Source organism: Xiphias gladius, chromosome 14 (assembly GCF_016859285.1).
Source record: "Xiphias gladius isolate SHS-SW01 ecotype Sanya breed wild chromosome 14, ASM1685928v1, whole genome shotgun sequence".
In the NCBI taxonomy this organism is placed as follows: Eukaryota; Metazoa; Chordata; class Actinopteri; order Istiophoriformes; family Xiphiidae; genus Xiphias; species Xiphias gladius.
In genome coordinates this window covers 24,379,349-24,404,195 of record NC_053413.1, presented here as the reverse complement: position 1 = coordinate 24,404,195, position 24,847 = coordinate 24,379,349, and the positions used below count along the sequence as shown (strand labels likewise).

At 41.6% G+C, this 24,847-nt stretch overlaps 1 protein-coding gene across 3 annotated transcripts in view; it reads left to right on the top strand.

The window, feature by feature from the left end:
- LOC120798806 (enhancer of polycomb homolog 1-like) overlaps positions 1-22,401 on the top strand; it is a 30,854-nt gene extending 8,453 nt beyond the window's left edge. For 2 of the 3 annotated variants that reach the window (XM_040143462.1, XM_040143460.1), the window contains 13 exons: positions 5,468-5,627; positions 9,704-9,849; positions 10,050-10,256; positions 11,893-12,041; positions 12,343-12,490; positions 12,943-13,107; positions 13,985-14,074; positions 14,727-14,875; positions 15,357-15,802; positions 18,591-18,712; positions 18,825-18,966; positions 19,967-20,336; positions 21,921-22,401. In XM_040143462.1, the coding sequence (XP_039999396.1) occupies positions 5,528-5,627; positions 9,704-9,849; positions 10,050-10,256; positions 11,893-12,041; positions 12,343-12,490; positions 12,943-13,107; positions 13,985-14,074; positions 14,727-14,875; positions 15,357-15,802; positions 18,591-18,712; positions 18,825-18,966; positions 19,967-20,336; positions 21,921-21,993 (2,307 nt within the window). In that variant the 5' untranslated portion in view covers positions 5,468-5,527 and the 3' untranslated portion in view covers positions 21,994-22,401. The remainder of the gene's footprint in view (positions 1-5,467; positions 5,628-9,703; positions 9,850-10,049; positions 10,257-11,892; positions 12,042-12,342; positions 12,491-12,942; positions 13,108-13,984; positions 14,075-14,726; positions 14,876-15,356; positions 15,803-18,590; positions 18,713-18,824; positions 18,967-19,966; positions 20,337-21,920) is intronic. The other variant, XM_040143461.1, reaches the window with a different exon arrangement.
- The last annotated feature ends 2,446 nt before the right edge of the window (positions 22,402-24,847 follow it).

The following is a 24,847-nucleotide window of genomic DNA, read 5'->3' as shown; positions in this document are numbered from 1 at the left end:
TTTAGTTTTGTGGGTCTGATTCTCCACTCGATCTACACAGGGAATAATGCCTGTCATTTGTGGAGATCTGCTTGACCCACTGAGCGAAAACTTTAAATTTTATTTTGAACAGCCATCCTGAAAGTCTTTTTTTGGGAAAGCGTGAGCTTGGCATGTTTCGCCTACCACCACCTCAAACACATTGACTACCCTCTCAGAGTTCAGTGGTCTACAGGGTGAATGTGTGGTGTCCGTGTAGTTCCTAACTCTCTGCTTATAAAGAGATTTATAAAATGAGTTTATCTCAGACCACAGAGCAACTTTTCAGAATCAGGCCTTTCTCTACACTGTATTTAGCACTGCTCGTTTCACGTATTTAGTGAGCACAAGTGAAAGCACAGGCTTGCTTTCTTTTTTGCTACTTGCTTCCCTTTGAAAAGTCATAACTCAGCGCAGTATGTGGTTTTGTAATTTGCAGGCGGCGTATATGTAGTGTGGCTTGACTGAAGAGCCGTCATCGCTGAAATTCCCTCAGCACGTGCCGCTTGTTTGTTTTGGGCCAGACACTTTGTCTTGTGTTTACGTTTGGGTGAAAGTGAGGTCAATATCTGCGGCCCTGGTGGGAACCCACAGGCATCTGTTGTGTTTGCCTCTTTGCCAGACACAGTTCTTGTACTCGCACACACAGACGTACACACACACTCCGATTCTGGCAGACTACCAGTTTCTCACTGTGTGACCTTGCTGGGTGGGAATTTGGGTCATGTCACCTGTCCAAGGTCTGTGCAGCCTACATGCTGTGAAATTGAAAGTTGCCTTTGTTGGCTCCTTTCCCTCCTTTTTTTTCTTTCACCGTTGACAGTTTTGTCTTGACGTCTGTATGGTCGGCGTGGGAAATTAACACCAGCCATGGAGCAGGTTCTTGAATCCCTCTTCCCAGCCAGTTTGCCAGCTTGGCGAGCCTCAGCTGGAACAACTCCTGAGAATGACAAGTGGATTAAGGAATCTCCAGTCAGTGACCTATGAATGGAAGATTACTCTGTGTACATTACCTGGTTGGTTTTATTGCATTATTATCCAATAGTGGGCTTACACTGAAGTTAGAAAAACTTTCTTTGCCTTGTAGAAACTGCCTCGGTCTTATTTCATGAGTCACATTCAAAGTTTCTCAGTTCATGCTCTGTTGATTTACAAACTGCTTAGCAGAGCTGGAACAACCAAAAACGCAGTCTGATGGCTGCCAGTAATTTCCCATCCCAATTACACTAGGTGTTAAAAATCATCCTCTCCCACGCAGTGCATAAACCTGCTTTGTACTGTAGTTATGCATCCCTCAACAGCCGTACCAGTCCATTCCCCGCAGCTGTCCATCATGTTAAGTGGCATTTACAGTGTCTGGGACGGTAGCTGTCAGACACGACTGGAGAAGGTGGAGGAGGCTAAGGCTGCCTCAGCAGACTTGACAGTGATCGATTTGGTCATTTTGGAAGGCTATTTCTGGAGTCCTGTGTGTATGTGTGAAAAAGCGAGACCAAGAGAAATAGGGTGTTCAAGTGAGGGTAGCAGCCAGTGCTCTGTATTCTGACTGTTCACCTCAATCTGAGTCTATTTATTCTCAGGCAAATAGCTATGGCCGGGTAAGTAAACAATTCTGCTTGATTAGGTTTGGCAGCTGACGTGATTTGCTCAAGGCCATTTGATTTTTGAGTTTGGAAGTTGACGCGGAGGTTTAGGGGTTTTCTGAGGGAATGTAGGAATAGGATAGGAACATGAAGGTTATGCAAGCGTACAAGTGCAGAGGGGGTTACAGCAAATGCTGCAGATAGGTTGAATGTGTTAAAAGTTTTGAGTTCTGTATGCAGACGCCTCAGGGAAATTCGGAGGATAAAACTGAAACTTGTCCTCAGCTCTTCACCAGCTACGGGAGTCCTTAGAACAGATCGCTGGAGCACATGGCACCATAAATGTAAAGTATATATTGTATAGTAAAGTATATATTTGCCTCAGGTATATGAGACTGTGTAGAATATTGCTAGCCCCAGAAGTCCAAACGATGTTGATGAACACAGGGCTCTGGGAGGCAATAAAAGAGATTTAATACGGGACACTAAAACTGTTACAGATGATTACAAACATGATGGTATACCGAAGGTGACACATTATAAAGTTTAGTTTCCTGCCTCTTTGGCAGGTAACGTTCTGAAGTGATGAGTGACCACCAGTTAGCTTTTGCCAGTACCAGGGAAATGTAAGAATCCATTATTACTGTTCTCAGATTTTGAAGTAGTTATTGTGCTGCACAGTAGTCAAAATCAGCCAGTAAAGGCAAATGCTGAAAATGTTGAAAATTGTGTGTGTATAACTACACTCTTTTATGAAATGAGCAATACCTCAGTCATTCAACTTGTAATCGTAAAAAATGCTCCAAATATTGTTGTGATTATTTGTCCACACTTTACAGACTTGGCTTTTGGATGGAAAAGCCATCTTTCCATCCGAATACAATTCTGTTGTATGAAATAATAAAAGACTAACAACCATATGGAACAGTATAGCCTGCACTGTATGCAGTAGAACAGGGCTTTGTGTCTTCAAAGTTTCAGTCGAAGTGTCGAGGACCATCTGTTTAAAAACCCTGTGGCACTGAAAAGCTTGCCTTTTGTTGCCGTTAAATGGACACATCGATCCGAGTTCTTTTTGTGTTTGTCTTAAGTTTCACTGGAGGTCTTTCTTAGAAGCAGCACACTTAGCTGATTTAATCCAGAGAAAACAGTTTGCCATCCCAATGTTCCTGTTCTCATAAGCAGCCTTTTCTCCTGGCCATCATGCTGTGCCAGGGGTATCTTAGATTAAAACAAAATCCAGATGATATGAATCCCTAAAATGAAGAAAATGATCTTTTAAATCAGGCACATATAAATATTAAAGTAGAAATACCACATTCATTAAAATGGGTGCTCATGTTTTCTGTTAGTTTGTCACAGTTCACAGTGTCACAGTGAATAGGGATGGGGGACATTACGAGATGGAGTGAGAGACAAGAAATCTGTCAACGGTCAGATTTTACCATACTGTTTGTACCAAGTTTTATTATTTCTTGTTTTATTAGACCAATGATAGATGCCAAAAACCCAGAAAATCTATGACTGACATTTGGATATCTTTTGTAGGATTTCTCAATGGAAATTAAGAGAACATACTGTATCATTATATATATTGATATCATCATATGAAATCACATCTGCCTTTTTTAAAGAAGACCAACACACAAGTAAAAGCTCAACCTTCTGTGAAACAATGCCAACAGTCATTTATAGCATTAAATTGAAACACTGGCCTGTCACACACTGGGGCCGTCGATACATATATGCTGGGCAGATGCTTGTATAAGAGATGAGATATAGACATAGCCAGTAGATCTTCAAGTACAGTCAGGATGTCATATTGCCTGTAAAATGAGAAGCAGTGAGTTAATTTAGTTTACTGGTGAAATAGCATTAGGTTTCAACCCAGGGAACATGGCACTTTAGAATCAAATTCATACTACTACCTCTAGAATGTTGACTGTGTATTCTGAATCTGAATGAGCCTTATACGCCGTATATCGTCCTCACGGCTGGCACATGTATTACACAACAGTGACTACGGTAGATTTTCAGGGGAAATTGCAACCATAACAAACCAGTTGCACTTACAGCGTCAAACTTCCTCATTCAAGTGCACACCCACACATACATGCTTTCTGTCAGACTCATTCACTTACGTCTACCTTCCCTAGGCACGAATATTCTCTCCCTTCCCCACTACCTACACTTGCGTCTTTTGACAGCCACAGGGAAAACAAAAAAACATACACCTTGTCTCCAGAGAGCTCTTTGACAAGGCAGGCAGCACGCTGCCTTGTTGACAGACTGCCTGCCAGTGGCTTAGCGCCCAGCTATAGACCAAAGGCTCTACTACTACGACTGACTGTGACTGTTCAGACAAGCAGCCCGCCAGCAAACCAGTTAGTCAGCCATCCAGCCCCTCTGCCTCCCCTGCGGCACATTCCCCCTTAGCAGGCTTGGCAGCGGCAGGCTCTCATCACACTTGTGGCGGGTAGACAAGGCGAACTGACTGAGGGTTGGAGACAAACAGTGTCAAGTTCCCCCTCTGTATTTGCGCACTTTAGAACGGTTGGATGGCAGGTTCAGGTTTGTCCCCTTCCAGTTCCTACATGCCATTCTAGGGCCAATCATTATTGTCTTGCATCTATTATGATTTAAACTAACTGAAAACCTCAGTTGACAGTGTAGACTTAGCAACCGATGTTTTAATATGGTCCTGTTTCTCCTGGTAGCTTTTTCTTTTCTTTTTCCCCATTTGGAGATTATTATTGTAAGGTCTAGATGCCAAATGTTACTCATTGTGTATCCGGATAATCGTTAGTTTCTTCCCGTAACTCATTTTGCATTTACATATGCAGCTGGTATCTGTATGAGTCAGTTTGTTGTTTTCCCCCTTGGAATGACAAAGTGTACAAGATACTGTGTTTAGTTGGGCAATGTTTTGCTTTGCCCCAATTGTTTCACAAATTGCTTTTTAAAGTGGGGGTTGTTGTCTTTCATTGTTTAGTTTGTAAAAGCCCTTTGTGAAGTTTCACCCATACTTTGCTTTTTAAAGGACCGCAGCTATTCAGTAATTAGTAAACCACCTATTGTGGACATTTGACAGCAAAATGAAATGTCAGAGAGTAAGGTTTTCTTTTACTGTATTACAGTTGAAATAGATACTAGTTCTAGATTATGGCTGCTGATGTTTCTGGTAGAGAAAAGAAATCATTAATGTTGAACCTTTCTGTATAGAAATTTGGCATTTTGAAATAATTTAAACCGCTGCAGCACGTGGACAAATGGAGTGTTGCGTTAGTTCAGTTACACTTGCATTAGCTGATTCATTTTATGTTTAACAATCACACTCGTTCCCAGGCGTGTGGCTGTCAGCTGACAAGTAACATGCAGTTTTTTTCTCTCTCTCTAAATGATCTCAAACCTAGCATTTCTGTTTTGCAGTTTCTTGTTACTTATTGTCCAACATATACACCCACACCAATTATATCTGTAATAAGCTAATATCAGCCGATATCAGCCATGCCGATTTTATGCTGTTTGGATTTTTTTTTTTTTTGGATAGCTCCCTCAAAGCAGTCTTTTCTGTCAAATCCAACTGTATAAGAATTTTCTATAAAGGGTGAATTCCAAAAACCATACGGTTCTGTAACATTTTGCCCTTGTATCAGTTCCAGCTTGCAGCTGTAGCACCAGCTTTCATTACCCAGTTTGGTAGCTTCATAACGGCTTGATAGTTTGAAGAAAAAATAACTTTCTCTGTTGTGTTTAAGTGATTTTGATTTGTAAAGTATTAATTTAATGTGACAGTATATAATCTAGTAATTGAAGGTCTGTCCTCAGTGGACCGGGTGTATTAACTCCCATCTGTGTCTCTGTAGGAACACCATCTCCAGCGGGCCATCTCAGCACAGCAGGTATATGGCGAGAAGCGGGACAACATGGTCATCCCAGTCCCCGAGGCAGAGAGCAACATCACCTACTATGATTCCCTCTACCCTGGGGACTACAAGATGCCAAAGCAGCTAATTCACATACAGCGTAAGTGGGCTTCTCGAATGGCAAAAATGTGTCGCAGAAAGCAGAGTTGATGAGTTTGATGTAGCAGTTTAGGTACCTCAGTTGTTTCAATTGGCTATGACAGCGTTTTCCTCAATTATTTTGGATGGGTTAAATGCCACTTGGGGGCTGTTGATCAAAATAAGCTGCAATGAGTAGAATATTCCACATTAGTGTACCTTTTTTAGGAGCTTTTTTATTTGCAAATCATCACTTTAGACCTGTTATTTCATTAGATAAACATTTGGACTATAAAGCGGAGTATGAAAAATTTCCTCAGAGTGGTTGTCACTGAAAGAAAAGGAAACCTATTGTGACATTCAGACCCATTTGGCATTAAAAGTGTAACTGTTAATGGAGGGTTCCTGGTTGTAGTGGGTTAGCTAAGTTGACTGCATAAAGGCTTATAAAATGTTGATGCCATTCAATGACTCACAAGCCAAGGTAGTAGGCCTGTCGTTTCTGACAGGTAATCACCCATTTAATGGCATGAGGCATGCGTTTTATGAGCTTCTACTGAGTTGTCATGTTTGTCAAAACAAATGAGTTTGAGAAATTGTTTAGTTCAGTAATAATATGAAAGAAAATGAGTTTGCTAGATTGCTTAGTTCAGTAAACATGTCTGTGTCACAAGCAGTTGCAACGATTGTTTCTCTAAGGAAAGGAATTTGGTGTACCCTAAGCTGAGACACTGTTGTCAGTTGAAAGCTGTGTGTTTTTAAAAAAAAAAGAGAGAAAAAAAGTGTGTCCTGTCAAATTGCTGTCGATCAAATTTCCAGGTTTCCTCAGAGGTCTAGACAATCTGAAATGACAAGACAATGCAGTTGAGATCATTTCCAGGCCTTGGGAGTTTAGTATTTGTACAAAAATATCTAAAATTCTGCAAAAACAGTATGTTGTCTTACTCCATTTGTGTAAGGAATTTTATTCACCTAAACCCACTGATGATTTTATATGGTACCGGTTCATAGAACTAAAAAACTACTCTCGTCAATAACCATATATCCCGTCTGTCATACTCGGTTGCCTTCTCGGCTGCCCAACATGAAAGTGATTTGCTAAAATTAAGTATGAACTGAGGTTAGCATTTTAAAGCCTGTGCGTTGTTTGCTGTATAATTGTAAGTGCAGTAGCTGTGCATGCTCGATGGCAGCTAGTTTGATGACTTTAGCAGATTTGGCAGTTCTTTCTGTGAGAGACACCACTGCTGAATTAAAACACATAAAACCACTGGCTGAGAGTTGTGAGGCAGTTGTTGAGAGTCAGAAAGGAAGTGCGTTAATGTGAATTGGTCTGTGGTTTGACATGGATGTCTCGCCGGTCACCGAGGCTTGAGACAAAGTAGGAGACTGAAAAAGCTAGGCTGTAGTGAGTGAATAGCTTTTATAATTTCCTTTCTCTTGAGTCAGAAATACGCTCCCATTAGACCATTAAGAAAGGGCAGAGTCACATTTTATGCCTTAACTAAAATTATACTGATGTATCTCTGACCTGTAAAAATACTCAGTGTGCATATTTTTAGCTTTCACGTACACATTAATGCAGACTCCTTTTAAATCGTTTGGCAGTGTTAGGTCAGTCTGTGAGATACTGGGTTGGGTGAGATTTAACTGTATCCGCCCTCCACAACACCCAAATTATCTTTACTGTCCATTAGTCTCTAGTCAGTCCTTCTGCTTCCAAATGCCTGAAAGGGCAAATTTGGTTCAATTAAGCCTGATAATGATCCCGCGTATCCCTAGCCTTCGTGTTAAACAGATGCTGGGTGGCCTTCCTCTTAAAGCACTAATTTATTGCAATTTCCAAATGTGTGTAACATTTACGCCTACATATGGCTATTGCACACTGCTACTGGCAGATGTATTTAGTTTTATGTACAACATAATGACAAAAGATAATATATAACTTAGATAAATACGATTTATAAAATGAGTACTAGTCTGGCTCCTATCAAAGACCAGTAATGGCTGAAAAGAGCAGACAGGAGGGACTGCTGCTGGGGTTTGAACTATTGTTACTACAGCGAGCCTGGCTGCGAGGGCTATCATTCTGGGAGCGCAGACTTGGGCTTTCTGTGTAAGTGGAGGGTTGTTACCTTTTCAGATGGCGGTAAAGGTTTGTTGTGTTTCCCATCTTTGTCGGTAGAGGTTGTCTGCATATTTTACAACGGGTATCGCTCTGCTGTTTATACCATTTTCGAATCGCTGATGTCGTGGTTGTTTGGTTGTTCACCACAATTACCTTCTCTTGTGCAGACGCTTGGCTCCCCTCACAATCGCAAACTTCTATTTTTCCATCAGTGTGTGTGAGGTCCCCCCCCCTTGTTTTGGCCCACACGTGTAGGGCCGTCCTTTCGTACACCTACACCATTCTAAGGACGTGTGTAGCAATATGTCGTAATTTTCTCAGTAGCCCGGGTCACGGTAAACAGACAGCTCCGGGGAAACTGAGAATTGAAACACTGTCACCTTTTTGCAGCCGCGGTACTGTTTTTGGTCAGAGCTGCTTTCTTTGACTATGGTTTTGTGCGTCTGTTGGTAGGCCCCTCTCTGGTTTTCAATTTTCTTTTTCTTTTTAGCGGACAAATTGTTGCATCTCCATCTATCCAGTGATAACAATGTGGCCATATGAAAAAAGGGATAAACATTGTTTACAGAAAAAAGATTGCAGGAAATAGAGTGCATAGAAAACAAATTGAAATGCATATAATCAAAGTAATTTGTCTGTTTTCATTGTATGTAGCAGCAGTGGCTAGTAATTGTAGTTTGGCCTTTTCATATATCAGCCTGCCTTTTATTCGTAGATACACAGAGGTGCTGAAAACCATGTCATGAAAATACTTACTCATTAGATGATGAATTCTAATTCTAAATGATTGCTATAGGTGGTAACTTTGCCTCTTTGGTGGGTGCAGTGTTACAGAGGATGAGCTATATACACCTCTTTGCACACAGGATATGTGACATGTATGCACACAGACTGACACCAAAAGTATATTAAATGAATGTATGACTTTTTTGAACATAGCACTTGAGCTATAGAGCGGCCTTGCCAGTCATATTACTCAGTAACCGTTTATATATATCAAACTTAAAAAATATCATTAACTGCCTCTACAAAGAGAAACCATCCTTTAATAGTCAACACGCTGGTAAAACAGTGACACTGGATTGTGAATTATGGGATCTGCTAGTCAGCAGATGGACATTTTATCTTCTTTGTAAATCAAAGCTTTCTGCTTTAGTTTGATGGATAAAACTGAGTTTTAGGGTGCTTTGCTGCATCTTCAACAATAGGAAGTCTGTTATTTCAGGCTGATAATTCAACAGTGAGGTAAAGTGAACTTGGCTAGAAACTGGCCTGATGGTGTTTTTTTAAATGCTGTATCATGTGCCCTCAGTTACTACCAGACCAATTAAGCTAAATTTTGACTTTCAACAGGGAGTCCACTGTGGAGTCAGAGTAGAGAAGACAAGTTTTCCCGATCACTCTGAAGTTCTGTGTCAGATAAATTCCAAAATGTGAACGCAATTTTGTCTTAATTATCTCCCTAATTTCAGATCACTACTATTTAAATAAGCCCAAACATGTTCATTCCTTTCGCATACTAGTATCATAATTTGTAATTGTTCAGCGATATGCTTCTCTTTTAACCCACTCATTCCATGTCATAAATGTACAAGCTAATTAGCAAACATGAGGGCAGTTGCACTAAATGATTGAGTATGGAGATTACAATAGAAGGCAACAGAGGCAGGGCGTGAACGCCAGAATGCAGTAAATAGCCGCAACAAAAAACAAAAGGACACAGAGAGAAAGGAATAAGAATAGAAATTTCCAAGAATTTTGGCAATCCGATGTCGGAGCCTCCTACAAAATCCAGATCTTATAAAAGATTTCTCTAAATATCCTTTTCTAAGCCGATTCTTTCCACCATTGTTCACAACTTAACTTTCGAAAAACTTAAAATTTTCTTACATTGATCACAAATCTGCAATGTTTTATCAGTTCATAGACTTATGTCTAAAGTCTGTTTCCTCTCCTCTACCCCCCTGCAGCTTTCAGCTTGGACGCAGAGCAGCCGGACTACGACCTGGACTCGGACGATGAGGCGTTTGTCAACAAGCTGAAAAAGAAGATGGAGATCAGCTTCCTGCAGTTTGAGGAGATGATTGACCGGCTAGAGAAAGGCAGTGGACAGCAGGTCGGCACTATTTTTGTCTCCGTCTTCCCCAAAACACAGCTGGCTGTAAAGAGAGCCCCATAAAATAACTTACAGACCAATGCACAGTGAGACAGTGACAGCATCAGCATAAATGCCCCTCACAACAGCTTTGTCCCCCTCCCCACTGTGTAAATACATGTTATTGATCAAAATGTGTAACCCCTGTCTTTATCTCTTAGCTGGTGAGTCTCCCTGAGGCCAAACTGCTGCTGAAGGAGGACGATGAGCTCATCAAGGAGGTCTTCGACTACTGGAGCCGGAAGAGGAAAAACAGCAAGGCTAACTCGCTCATCCCCAACGTCAAGCAGGAGAAGCGGGACGGCTCCAGCACTAGTGACCCCTATGTGGCCTTCCGACGACGCACAGAGAAGATGCAAACCAGGAAGGTTCGTTGTCTTTCACCCCATGTTTTATTGACAGTTTGTATGTGGCTCTGATTACGGAAGTTATTCCGTTAAACTGTTCTTTGTAAATGTTATCATAGTGTGGAATCATGGACATCCAGACTGTTTCATGTCAGGTGGAGTTTTGGTTTTGATTTTAATTACGTTGCTGTGGTGCAGAGATTAGCTATTATTTAAAGAGATTTTAGATGTTACCCATGAGTCTGCTTGTTTTTTCAAGTTCTGCCCAACTCCTCCTAGTTTGTGTCTGTCTTTTAGTTCAAAGCTAAAACCACCTTTTATTTGAAGCTAATTTAGGCTGCCGTTTGCCATAAATGGGAAGGTATTTTTTGATTCTCTCTGCTTAAAGAGTAAATATAAACATTCTGTCTTTCCACACACAAGTTGAATCTTAGCTCCTATATTGTATAGTTTAACACACTATCATTAGTTGGTTCTATGGCAAAAATGACTGCCGCTGGGGACAAATAAATTATGCGCTGTCATCCCTTGTTTAAGGAAATATTATGTCACGTTAGACTGGCTTCCTCTATGCTTGAAATGATCTTTAAGACGTTACATTTCGCTGCACCGCTGTCTGTTGCGAAGCTGGGCCAGATCAGCTAGATCCAGTTTGCCATATTGTAAACACTCTACATACCTAAATTGTGATGTAGCCTATTAGATTCCAAGTATCTGACCCTGACAGGTTGACGAAAGAAGAATGTCGTTGGGCACGGAAAGCTCATTAAATGAACGGCATCTTACTTTACTGACACAGTGTGCGTAGAGTTGGCACATGGCTTTGTGACAGTCGGCACAGCTTTTACTAATGCTGTGTTTGTCCCGACAGAATGAATTACACGGCGAAGTGGGGGATTTAGTTTGCTTTTAAATTGTTCTGTTTGTCTGCTCAAGAAGCCAGGCTGCTGTGTGAAATGGTGATTGTGGCAGAGCCAGGTTCTGGTTAATGTGGAAAGAGGCTTGAGTCCCTGATCAGAAATGTTTGTATACATACACCCAAAAAAAAAAACTCCATCCATGTATGAACTTATGAAACAGGCTTTTAAAAGTACCTTCCCAGCCCAAACAATGACCAGTCTGAGAGAAACACTGCACCTTTTTAAAGTAAATATAATTTTACATTTACCCCAGTCCATTATTTTCTTAATTTTTTGAGGTTTTTTGTTTTTTTTAAATTATGTAACACTGCAATACAAACACTGACTCCATGAAGCTGTAGTTTCCTCTCAACCATGTTGTAAAGGATCTATATGCCACCAAGTGGTCATTAGAAGAATTTAGCCCAATGTAGTTTTTAATCATCTTGATAACCTGTTTGCTTTTGTCAAAGTCTTAAATGTTCAAAGGATTAAAACGTGCGAAATTTATCTTTCTACAAATGAGCAACATCACTGGACCTCGAGAAAAGTTGTAATTACTGCTAATTTAACTGGTTTATTTTCTTGGCCATTTAGTTTTTGAAACTTTGTAATTGTGTCTTGTCGTAGCCTAAAGCTCAAAGCCATACAAATGTGCATCATAATAAGTTTACATCTCATTATTATAGGCTGGATATGTTGCTTTTTCTCTTCATTATGTGTCTTGCTTATACTATTACCCACTCTTCAACGTTCAGAATCGTAAGAATGACGAGGCGTCCTATGAGAAGATGCTGAAGCTACGCAGGGATCTCAGCCGAGCCGTCACCATCCTGGAAATGATCAAGAGGAGGGAGAAGAGCAAGAGAGAGCTGCTGCACCTCACACTGGAGATCTTTGAGAAGAGGTGAGCACGCCTCCGGGGCTGCACACATCAGGGATTAGTACAGAAATAAAACAAAACACAGTTTGCCAGCAGGCTGTCAAACGTTATGAAGGAAAAAGTCAGCTGACTGCTCAGTGTGAGAAACTGTGACAACAGAACAGTTGAAGCTACTTTATCCATTTCTGTGATACCTTGCTATTTGGTGCAGTTTCCAAAAGAAATTTCATTAATGTAGTTTAAGGGGAAACAGACCACAGTGCCAAATGAAATGGTTTGATCATTTGCAGACTCTGGCTAATTCTCCGTCCCCCTTCTTTTCCAGAAACGTCATGTCAGACTTTGGTGGTGAGGTGATGGCAGAGGTTCTAGCTGAACGTGCGCTGGTGAGGCCGCAGATCATTCCCCTGGTCCCCCTCACCAACCAATACCGACACCAGGATCACATGGACCTCAAGGACTATAAGTCCAAGGTGAGGCCCACTTTCAGGTACATGACTCTTGATTCAAGTCTGGATAATTTGGGAAAGGTTGGAAAAGAGAGTCCCTATAAACCTCTGATCAAACGTTTAATGATGTTGAAGATTATCCCAGTGAGAAGGCTGATATTTATCTGCAGGATGAAAAGAGTTAAGTTTTAAGTCACATTGTCGTAGTTGAGTATTTTAGTATAATTTCCACCAGGTGTGTAGGGCAGGTGACTGTGCTTTTTTCAGCCACTATAAACATATTTTATGACTAACCATTCTTAAAATGCTGTCAAGAAATTGAAGTTTGTTTTTAAAGTTTATTGAACTGGTAATATTAGGAATGCTTTCAGAAGAGTACTGTGTAACATTAAAGATTAGCCATGAAAGATTGGCCATGGGCAGCAGTCTCGTTTGCTTTTAAGATGTCTCATGACTTACTGCTTTTTCCCTTGTAGCCCGAGAAGATGGAAGTTCCCAGGCAGAAGAGGAAGTACGAGAAGAAGCAGAAGGTGCTGCCTCTGTCGTCGGGCACCCCCCACCATCCGGGTCCTGTTGTCTTCAATGCCAAGGACCTCAACCAGTACGACTTCCCCAGCTCGGACGACGAGCCCTTCTCCCAGGTACACGCAAACTTCAACAAATACGGGCACTCATTCGTGCCAAGCCAATCAAGAACCAATGATGGCTTGTCTCACAAAATGTAATATTTGCAGTTGTTTTTGCTGCTGTTCAAGTTAATCATCTGTGTAACATTATATTTTATTGTACATCAGTTTTTCGTGTATTGCCATTTCCATTAATTCTAGTAAACTTCTACTTCTAGTGATTCTGAAATTATGTTTTTGACAAAGTGACAACAGCTATTATGTCCTGATGAGATTTGTTGGCTCTCAAGCTAAAAGAATTTGCTTAACAGAAAAGAACAATTTTCAAAAACTTTTCTGCACCCATCAATTAGTTGGTCGCTGAGTTTGTAAGATGACATCATTTTATAGAATTCAGGAGAAACTGATACAAGTCGTTTTTTTTTTTTCCCCCCACATCTACCGCTAAGTGGAAACCTAAAATCTGAGTAAACCCAGGACCAAGAATTAAATGGAGCTATTTAAAAAAAGACCTGGAAATTTTGCCTAAAACTGATGAGGTGGTGATGGCATCTGATGTCGCGTTTTTAATAGCAAAGGGTAACGATGTCCGCTGTTGGTTGCAAAGAGTTAAAATTGTAATCTCCTGTTTTTCTAACCATTTGGCATGCCTACTGCACCGCAGCTTCCCTAAGCCTTGTCCATACCTTTACTGTTGAGGTGATTTTAGAGACAACGAGTTCTGCCTCTGTCACTGCTCTCTGCCCTTTGTCCCTATAAATCCACTCAAAATTGCAAAACCACATGAGACGATTGGGTGGGAAATGTATTTAAACCAGAACCTCAGGCTTCTGTGTTATTAATGCTGCTCTTCCAGTGACCTTAGACTGACCTCTGACCCCTGTGTCCACAGCTGCACTCAGGCTCATCAGAAGCAGAGGAGGAGAACGATCCAGATGGTGCCTACGCCTTTCGCAGGAAGGCGGGCTGCCAGTACTATGCTGTAAGTGACATAACCCCTTGGTCGTCCACAGAATGTATAATAAAGCTCATTAGATGTTCACATTCTGTAGTAAATGAAGTAACTCATGATTATAGTGTTGGGGTTATGGGAAGCATACTGCCTTGTGGACATTCACATCTTTAAAAAAAAAAAAAAAAGGTCCTTATGGGTCAATCCAGAAATGTTGAATTAAAACGTCCCCCAACAACCTGGTTAAGATCCCTGCTTTTACCTCAAGGTTCCAGGTTCTATGTAGTGCTCTTTTCATTCTGGTTAACACAGACAGTTATCCCCGACTTATTGCACAGTCTGGTTTCACAGAGCAGTCTCTGTAAAACCAGACCATAATAGATAATTATGTTTAAATGGCTAATGGCTGGAGTGAAGTTTTGGCTATAAAGTTATTGTCCAGCTGTAGAAATACATTTTAGTAATTTTCAGATTGTAACACTTATATACTAGAGGGACAGCATTTTACAGTTCATGTATTTTAAGTTTATGTCAGTATTTTAGGTATTTAGACTGCAGTACACCAACACCACTTGGTTACCAGGCTTTAAGGCAACCCGTCACCAATTGCAAACATCAGGCGTTACACCCTGACAGAAGGAATGAAATGGGCGAGGTTCAGCATCCTTTTCACTCTCTCCAGACTCGTCAGGACCGCGTGGGTAGCTGGCCGTGGTGTGGTCCCTGGGAGGACGGTTTGGCAGAAGCTCGCTTTCGCTACAGTCTCACCACGCTCACTGTGCCGCGGCGCTGCCTGGGCATGGCTCGACGCCGCGTGGGACGAGGCGGCAGGTCAGTCAACCCTGAAGTTTCTCAGATTAGCGTTTTTCTTATTTGGTCACGTGGTTTTAAAACGACTTCTCAAAATATCATACGATACAATTCACTTCTTAAATACATACATTGGTAGTGGCTTGTATGTTGCTATGCTGGACATGTAGCATCCGAGCGTATGATTTTTGAATCTCAGAGGCACTTGGGGATAACAGCTCAGCTGCAGACAACTTTACTGTACCAGCCAGGTGGCAATTTATTCTTGCTCTTTAGAGACATACTTAAATGTATTCTTATCTGATTGATTAATCGGTAGAATACTTGATTATGCAAATAATTGATAGTTGCAGTAGTATTATTATAAGTAGAAGGCTTTGTCACATAAATTTCAGAAAGAAGCTGTTGTAAGACTGCCAGACAGATAAGTCTACGTATCTTAATTGACATGTCTCACGGTTAAAGCAGAAGACCTGACCACTTCCTCCTCCTCCTCCCTCAGGGTGTTACTGGACAGGGCATACACAGACTATGACAACGTTTTCCATGGACTGGATCCGGAAATGCTCGACCTGCCTCTTCCCCCTTCTTCTCCTCCTCCTCCTCCTCCTCCTACAGCCACTTCACGCTCACCGGCCATCGACAAGTTTTCCAGTACCTCAGAAACAAATACCTCAGACAGAATTTCCTCCTCCTCCAACTCCGCTCTTTCCTCTTCCTCTCCCTCTTCCACGGACCTCAGTCAGATACTGTTGAATATAAAGTCGTGCCGATGGAGGCACTTTAGACCACGGACACTACCACTACATGAGCTGGATAACGCCCACCCACTATTCAGGAGGTTGAGTCGAGGCCTGAAGCGATCAGTCTCTGCCTCCACAGCTGGGGGACAGCCCCATGGCTCTCAACGCCCAGGGAGGGTTTTTCCTACACCCTCCCCCATTGCTGGTAAGAGGCTCGGCTGCCTTGAAACACACTATGTGGATGCCTTCTGTCGGGCACTGTTTGGTGTAACTATTTTTGCACTCATGGCAGCTTGAGATTGAAGATCCACCACCCCTGCTTTGATTAGGACTGATTTATGTAATGTACTTATTTAATTGAAAAAAGGGATACACCCACACACATCACTAGCACCATTCATGAAAAACATTTAATTCCTCAGCCCTAGTGTTATTTTGTCAAGTCAATAGTTTGGGTTTTATTTGTCCAGGTGTTGAGATATCCACTACTGATGTGTTTGCTCCCACTCCTCTACAATGGGGGGTGAATAAAAAATGTCACGGCTGAGAAAAACTCCCAAAAATCCATGAAATTATTCAGGCTGAATGCTCACATCAGAGTGCTTCCTTTTCTCCCCTACATTTATTTTTTTCTTTTATTTATTTATTCATTTATTTTTACCCAGGTTGTTGTGGTAATTTTCTGTTTGTTGAGGGCGTTTTAATCGCAGGACCGGTGTTAGTTCTTTTTTTTTTTTGGAGGCGGTTGTTGCTTGGCATTCACACCTCCCACCCCGCCCAGTCCAAGAGGGGGTCAATTAAAACTGGATTTGATAAATAAATTCATGAGATGTACAGGATGTGTCAGGGTGTGGACAAACAGGTTTGGAGTGTTGAATATAAACTAAGTGCCACAGGTTCCAAGTGGTATTACTATGAGGACAGTCAGGCAGTGGGTGTCTTGATGTCGCTACAAGCAATTACAAGAGTTGTGTATGTTTTTATGTGCATGAAAAACAATTACCTATTGATTTCTTCTTAAAGAGAAATGGTTTGCTTGCAAAGCACCATAAAGAAAGTAAAGGACACAGGTAGAATTGACAATTGACTTTCCAACTAATGCATCTGTGCAGAGCACCTACAGTAGTGGTAAAGTCTACAGAGAGCAGCAGTAAGGGTCGGCTGCAAGCGCTGCTGAATTAGTAGCTGCAGTATTTTCGATCAAATGAGCCAGTGTCAAGATTGCAAGAAATAAGCATGAAGCATGTTCCAGATGGAGGCGATGCCAGAGGACAAGCTGTGACATTAAGATGCAGAGAGTGATGAGTTCTGTTCCTTGTGAAGTAGAGAGCTGAAAGACTCGCACAGAATAAGTAAATCAATAGTGCACTGAGCCGCAAGGCCACAGAATACTTAAAATGGGGGGTCAGGACTTGATCATAATCAATAGAAAGCCAGTGAAGAAAGACTTTCAGACATTGTTTTTACCGGTTAAATGGCTGGGATGCAAATAAGGCCATGTTGGAAGAGCTTTAAAATGCACACAAGAAACCAAGTTTATGGGAGAAATGAGTTCAGAGCAGATCATTTGAGCATGCATTTGTTGGAGTAACATTGTTCCCGTCAAACAAATGTGGTTACATGCAGCTCAGTAATCAAATTTCTTTCCTACACAGCAGGATTTTTTTTTTTTTTTTTTTTTAAACCAAGTCTGGGATATCTTAAGTGTACGACAAAAGCCAACTGAAGTAAGCTGGTTACTAAATTGCATTTAATCGCAGTTACCAGCACCTGTGGAAAGTTTGACTAAACACCATGAGCATCTCATTAAAGCCAAGCCTTTTCATTGCAAGGAAAGACCCAACGCACTCATTCAGTCTCGTTGTCAGACTGCAGGCTCAATAGTATTGTTGAATTACTTTTGATAGAAATGGCAGACTGCAGGCTGTGACAGAAACTAGTCAGAGTAGGCTTTCTAGAACTTGCAAGTTATATTTTTTTTAACCGTAAGAATTTATTTCTCAAATGTATATAATTCAGTTATTCATCAGCACTGTCTGCAGTAACCAGTCCAATGTAACAGTGAGAAGACTGAGCTTCTTGGGGGCTGGTGAGCTGAGGAAGACGGCTTGTAACTGAAGCCCGAGACCTGAGTTGGACTTTCCCTATCGGACCCAGTCTTTTGCAGTCTTGGCTGCTGCCTTATCAAACAAGAGAGTTGGTGCGTTAACTGCAAGAATTACCAAATGGGCACACCACCAAAAACCTTGAAGGTTTTCTGGAAAAGGGAGGCAGGAAACTATAGAAACGGTTCACTTGGTTGCTTACTGAAGTGACATTTCATTTTCCAAAAAGAAATTGAAAACACACATTTCTATACATATTTGTACTGTTCTAGGAACCCCTGAGGGGTTTCCAGGTTTTGTGTACGAGAGAAAGGTGAAGAGCAAAACAATGGATCAAAACAGCTTCACGCATCAGTGACGAGATCTGTGTTTGTGAAGTGTCCCAGGATTTCATGACAAATTGCAAGAGGCTAACAGACAACACTAAGAGCCAAAAAAATTGATGTTTAAAATAAAAATAAAAAAAGCTGTAACGTATTAAAGAGCTGACTCCATACACAGTGTGTACCCGAATGGTTTAACATGTATCGTGCAACTCTCCTTCACGACCCTCGTCCCAACATGGGATGAACAGTTGGACATAGTACAGCGCTTCTTAGCAGAAAAGTTGTTTTAGTTTCCAAAACTGTTCTGATTGAGAAGTCCTTGCAACCAATGAATTTTCATGTCATAGAAATGTGTTGAGTTTATTCAAACTAAGTACATCCCAGGCAGTAGCATGTCTTCTTTACAACTGGAACAGTACTTTGGAGATATGGAGCGGCCTGCATGTATCTCTGTCTTTGGGAATCGTGTGATTTTTCACATGGCGCACTATTTCAGACTTGTACCGCATATGATGGTCTGAATCTAATTCCAGATCTGTAACACAACGTTTGTCCCCCTCAGCTTTCACAGCCGAACAGTACCAGCAGCATCAGGAGCAGCTGGCCCTGATGCAGAAACAGCAGCTGGAGCAGATCCAGCTGCAACAGCAAGCCAACAGCACCGCCACTGCCAACAGCACACTGGTCAGTATTCGGCCCGTTGAGCCAGCGGCAGGCAGTTACCTCTGTTCGGTTTCTCTCATGCTGTATTCTCCCCCACACTTCGCCTCTCACGAACCCTTCGCTTCTCCCCAAGCAGGGCCTGGCGAACACGTTGGACCAGGCCAGCGCTCAGTTCGCCGCCTCGGCCCTCGTCACCGCCGACCAACTGCTGGCTCTAAAAACCAAGGAGGAGCTAGCCCTGGGAGGCGGAGTCAATGGCGTCCTCTCCCCCTCAGGTAAGACAGTTCCCCAAACAACCATCGTAGTGGTTGGTAGGCTCAGTCAGGAAATTGCAGCTTTTTAAAAAGTGGTCTGATTATTCTTAATAAAAAGAAGGTCCCTATCATTTGAGCATCTGCTATGCATTTTGAGTACTCGCAACAACAAGCAACAGGCTCCATAAATGTTTATCATTTGGGGAAACTTTGGATTTTGTTTTTTTTGTTTTTTTTTTTTTTTTCCCCCTTAATGTTACTTTTTAAAATTGGCAGTTATAAAAACTTTGTAGCAATACAGCGACACTAAACAGACAAAGCAAACAACGAGGGTAAAGTAATTACCGTCTAAAACCCATTATTGAGTGAACCAAAAGAGCAGATAACGGCACAAAGCAGACAGAACAAAACCTGCAGCACTAACCCCCGAACAACTGATGCCATTTCAGGCAGCAGGATTTAGGAGATAACTGAGAAAAGTGACAAAACGGAATTTAATTTGAGATTATTCTGCAGATGAAAACAGAGCACCAAGGATCTGTCTTTCACAGATAAAAGTACTGAAAACTACAAGTCAGATAATCATTGTGATTTGAATTGTTGTTCTAATACTTTCTTTGTGACTCTGGTGCAAAGGAATAAATTCAGCTCATAAATGACCTTTTGCCTCGCCGTAGATATTGAATACGAAACACTTTGTGAACATAATCAAATTTCCTAAATTAAGGAATGTATTGAGCTGGTTTGACATGGCATTTTCTAAATCTATGCACACATTCTCAGCAGCTTGTTTTGATCGGTTTATGAAGGAATTACCATTTGCACTTTGAAAATCAAGCTGCTTTGAAACTTAGATAATAGTTACTGTATCACAGTACATATTCAGTGCTTCAAGTTTCAATATAATTTCAGGATTTTTCTTCCAAGTACTGTTGATAATTGACCTTCCAAGTGACCCCCCTCCCCCCCATCCCCACCCCAATCCCCACCCGACATCGCCCGACCTCTTTTGACCCCTCAGGTGTCTATAAGGGCTTGCACCTCTCGAGCACAGCGTCCCCATCCCCCGCCGCCCCGGCTCCTCCCACCACTACCCCGACGGCCGCCTTGCTCCACCCCTGCACCACCACCAGCTCCACCTCCAATACCAGTAACAACAATGGCACCGCCCACCCCGCCAACACCACTAACGCCGCCGCCACCACTCAGGTCCTGCTGGGAAACAACAACAGCCTCCGTCTGGGTGTTCCCACCGGCAAGCGTGTCCACGCACCCCGGACACTGAGCACCACCGTGTCAACATCCGCCTTAAAGTTTGCCCACGCAACCGCCAACTGTCAGAAACCCAAGGTCACTACGGCCTCGGCCTCGCCGCTGGACATAGTGCCCAGGTGAGGAGAACGCAACAGGTGTGAGGACGCTACTCAAAAAACTATCACATGTCCTTACCTTCATTTTAGAAAGGGCATATGTATACGTTTTTGACAATAGCTGCAGTCAAATTGGACAGTTTTTTACTACACATGTAAGAGTCTGATTGACAAATCCACTTCAGTATCCAGAGGTGTGCAAAGTAAAATAATAATGATGAAAGCTAAGTCCTGTTTACATGCTCCGCAGCCGGACATTGACGAGAACACACACACACAATTATCACAAAGGGCGTTGAGCACTCAGCACTATGTTTAGCTTCCTGCTGTGCTTTTTGTACTAAAGCCAAAGTTATAACGTTATATCAGGTATACCGCTAGAGTTAGTAAACAGAAGATAAGCCTTCTCTTTATGTCTATGGAACTAGTAAATATCACCCTGAGTTGTAGAGCAAGTGCTTGTAAATGACTGGTAAAGTGGCTTGTGTAAAGTGTTTGTTCAGGTATTCCTGGAACCAAATTGGAAAGGCTGTTTACATTATAGATTTTCATCCTTTGATCCTATTATGGAAGCTTAAACTGAATGATATTTCATTTGAGATAAGCCTATGAATAATGTATTGATCTTATTTTTATTAGTAGTGGAGAAAAGAGCTTCAGTTAAATTCTGCCCATTGTAACCTTCATTCTTTGGCCATATCAGCAGAGGAAAGGTAGCAGGTGATGGTTTAAGCCCTTTTCCACTGCAGGAACTTCAGGAAATGTAACCTGTCGTGGGTTCTGCTTTTTGTTCCTGTTGTTCTTCGTCTGCTTTGGGGGACAAGTTTCTGCACTGCTAAATGGTCGCGCAGATGTGTCATCACATCACAACAAAGACAGCATCTGGCAAAAATGAAGATACTACACACAGCCAAACGGTGCAGGGGAAAATTTATAAAGATGAAACGGGATAGAAGATTCAAGGATCGCAGTGCAGGCGGTGGCGCTAACTGAAAAATTAATGACGTGGTTCAAGGCACTGAACTTTGTTCAGTCAATGAAGAACAGGTAACAATCAAACAAAATCACATCTGGGTGAAACTAATAAAATAAGAGAGAAAAAATGTGCAAGGGTTTGGGCCACCAACCAGCAGTGGTAGAAGTAAATTAGTAAGGGTCAACAAAATGTACTCAAGTAGACGTTAGACAGCGGAGAGGCTGCCGTGTTACTTTTGTGCAAGTCCCCGGACTCTGCCTCAGTATAAACATGTATTTCATGTTCACACAAACGCAAAAGAAATTCAGTAACAATATCAGCATCACTGCTTCAGTGGTTTTCTGCTCCACAGCTGTTTACTTACCTACCAAACAGTACGTAAAACGTCTTTCCAGTAAATTACACCCGAAGCGTTCCGTTGGGAAGATACAGCGGAAACACAAGCAGGAACCTCGTACGAACGTCTCACAGGTTAAGATCGTGGAAATCCCAGGCTGAGAGTCAAGTTGCTGCAGTGTTAAAGGGCTGTTCATACATTTATTTATTTATTTTTTTTGAAACCGCTTAAAATGCTAACTTCTTGCTGCTAACGGCGTGTCTCCCTGTCTCTTTTCCTCTTTTGTCCTCAGGGAGAATCATGAACAAGACAAGCCAGCACTGAACAGTCTATCAGAGAACACAGTGGCCATGGAGGTTACGTAGCCTCCCGCACGCAGCACGGGGGGGAAGTGTGACTCCTTTTGTTGTTGGGTTTTTTAGGTGCTATGCATCATTTGTTAGTCATGAATGCAAGTGGTGGCAGAGTGAGCGCGGCAAGGCTGGGTTTCCATGGCAACTGTTTTGGGACTTAATTGCAATGCTCGTCTCGTACAATTTTTTTTTTCTCTCTCTCCCCACATTTCCCTGTTTGTTACTGTTAATAAGAGATCGTCTGTAAATTCTTAATATGGCAATTATATGTACAGTACTGCATATTTGTAATACCCCCCCTCCCCAGCCCCCGTTCTTGTATATAACATTACTTGAATACAAACTTGTTCATTTGTGATGTTTTGCACTCGAGATATTAAAAAGAAAAAAAACTCAAAATTAAAAAGAGAAAATGACAAACTGCAACTGGTGCGAGTATGAGATGTGAAAGTTGTACCACAGAAAAATGTATGTCATCACATGCATGGTGCGGAACCTGCTGTTTGATCTATTTATTGTGCCGTGTTTACAAAGGGGTTTTTTTTTGTTTTTTTTCTTTTCTTTTCTTTTCTTTTTCTAAAAATTTTTTCTTTTAAACCTGTTTTTATACACTGTACCCCTCACCGGTTCCCTGTGCTGTAGTCCGTGTTTAGCTAGATTTAAACTGTAATTTTTTTAAAATTTAATTTTAATTTTTTTTTTTTTTTTTTTTTTGGGGATGCTGTGAACATGGCCAGGGGTTCGTCCGTTTCTGTCGGGCGTTCTTCCGCGATGTTCCCATGCGTCACGTTGAATCCATGGAGACAGGCCTTCGTAAAGGTTCAGGCGCAGGGCAGTAGACGACGACGACGACAGGTGTGAATTTGTTTGTTGTAGGCATCAGTTTGTCAGTGGGTTAATCAGTTTCCACAAAGCTCTTCCATACGTATATTATTCTGAGACAAGTAACAAAACAATGGGGATGAAGACTCTTTCCCAGAAGACTTTGCTGCTTCTGACTTATCTAAGCACTATATAATTTGTTTTTTAATTGATTGATGCTGCTTTTGTATGATTTTTGGCCTCTGGTTTGCACCAGCTGGCCTCATTTCCCTTTTGTTTTCTCTAAAAGATCATCCCCTCCACCTCCCCTTTTCATTTTTAAAAATAAATATTTTTGTATCTCCCACTTTTTTTTTTATTTTAATTTTCCTCACAAAAGACTTCATTCTTTTGTTACTTGATCTAAAAAAAAATTAAAAAAAAAACTATAAGGGAGTTTAAAAAAAAAATGCAGTAACTGACATTTATTATCATTCCAGCTTCTACATAATAAGGAAGAAAACATGTATTAATTGAAAAAAAAAAAGATAATTTTCTCTACTTTTAAAACTCTCCAGAAGGCTGAAAGGCCATGAACCACAAGTTATCGGGTGCCTTCATTTGGGAAAAAAAAGGAAAAAAACTTTAAAAAAAAAAAAAAAAAATCGCTCTCTTCTGTGAAGAGTTTGGTACTGAACAAGGCTACTTGTAGTTTTTCTTTGTCTGTACCACAATCCCAATGCCCATTCCAGTGGCCCAGTTGATTCATGAGTTTGTTTTGTTTTGTAGTCTCTTCCAACACACACACACACTCTCTCTCTCTCTGTCTCTCTCTCTCTCTCTCTCTCATGGGAAAGACTAAGAATCCTCTTGAATTGTCACAAAATGAAATAAAAATCCAGGGCATTACGTGTTTTGACCAGCATGTCTCGTTTTTTTTTTGTTTTTTTTTTGTCGTCTTTGTAATGTGTCATCGGGTGAACAAGCTTGGGTGCAGTAGAATCTGGTGTGTAGTGTGGGAAATGACCTCCGGCCTCCGGCCAAATGTTTTTACAACTTTGGCTGTGTGTGTTAAATTGGTCTGTCAGTCCCTTGGGCTTGTAGGTTTTATCGTGTCTCTCTCTTTAGGGAGGAACATGAATGAGCCAACCCGCCACATCGGCAGCTAACCAGACAAACCAAATTTGGTCATTTAATCTCTAAAATTGAACGTTAAATGTTTTCAAAGACGGGGTTTGTTAATTTCCTTTCTACTTAAAATAAGCACCTGCACGCTGCTGTTCGTAGCTCTTCACTTTTATGACTGACAACGTCTGTAGTGGAGGCACCTTCAGCCATGGCCTAAAATGGACTTTTTTTTTTTTTTTTTGGGTGCATATTTCAGTGTCTATAAAGAGATTTGGAGATTTTTCCTGATTTCGTTTTTTTGTGAAACCTAGATGTCGTACTGTGGAGCAAAACTCTCAGGCATCTCACAGGTTTTTTTTAAAAATCCGTGTCTGCCCCACTTCCTTTTTTCCCTCGTTCGGGTTCGGACTCCCGGTGACAGTCTGCTGCTGCAGCTGTTTCAGGTTGATGATGTATGTCCTGTATGTCCTGCGATGCCCATGCTGCAATGCAAAGTGGTGTGGAGGCTATTAGATACACTCGCATTCGGTCGGCTTGAGAAAATGTGCGTGAGGAAATATGTTCAACGCATTCAATTTGTAATCAAATAATTGGCACTGCATTAAAGTGCCAAGTCTCAGCTGTAATTTGAGTAGGTTTACGTCAAACATTGAAAGAACTGTGTGTGTGAGGATGAAGCCCTTTTGACGCACAGTGCTCAAACTGCAAAGGTTGAAAAGTGACTGGACGCTGGGCTGCGAGACAGAAGCATAAATGTTGCCGACCAGCGGCTCTAATGCGACTTCTCTCAGGAGTGAGTAAAGATAACTGCTCTGGTCAACCTCTGCCTGCAGTTTCTGAGTCCACACCGCTGCATCCCACCTTTACTGGATGCCGTGGTCTAAACCTTTTTGTTAGCCACACATCCATATCATCTTCCGGTGCCCGATTCCCGACT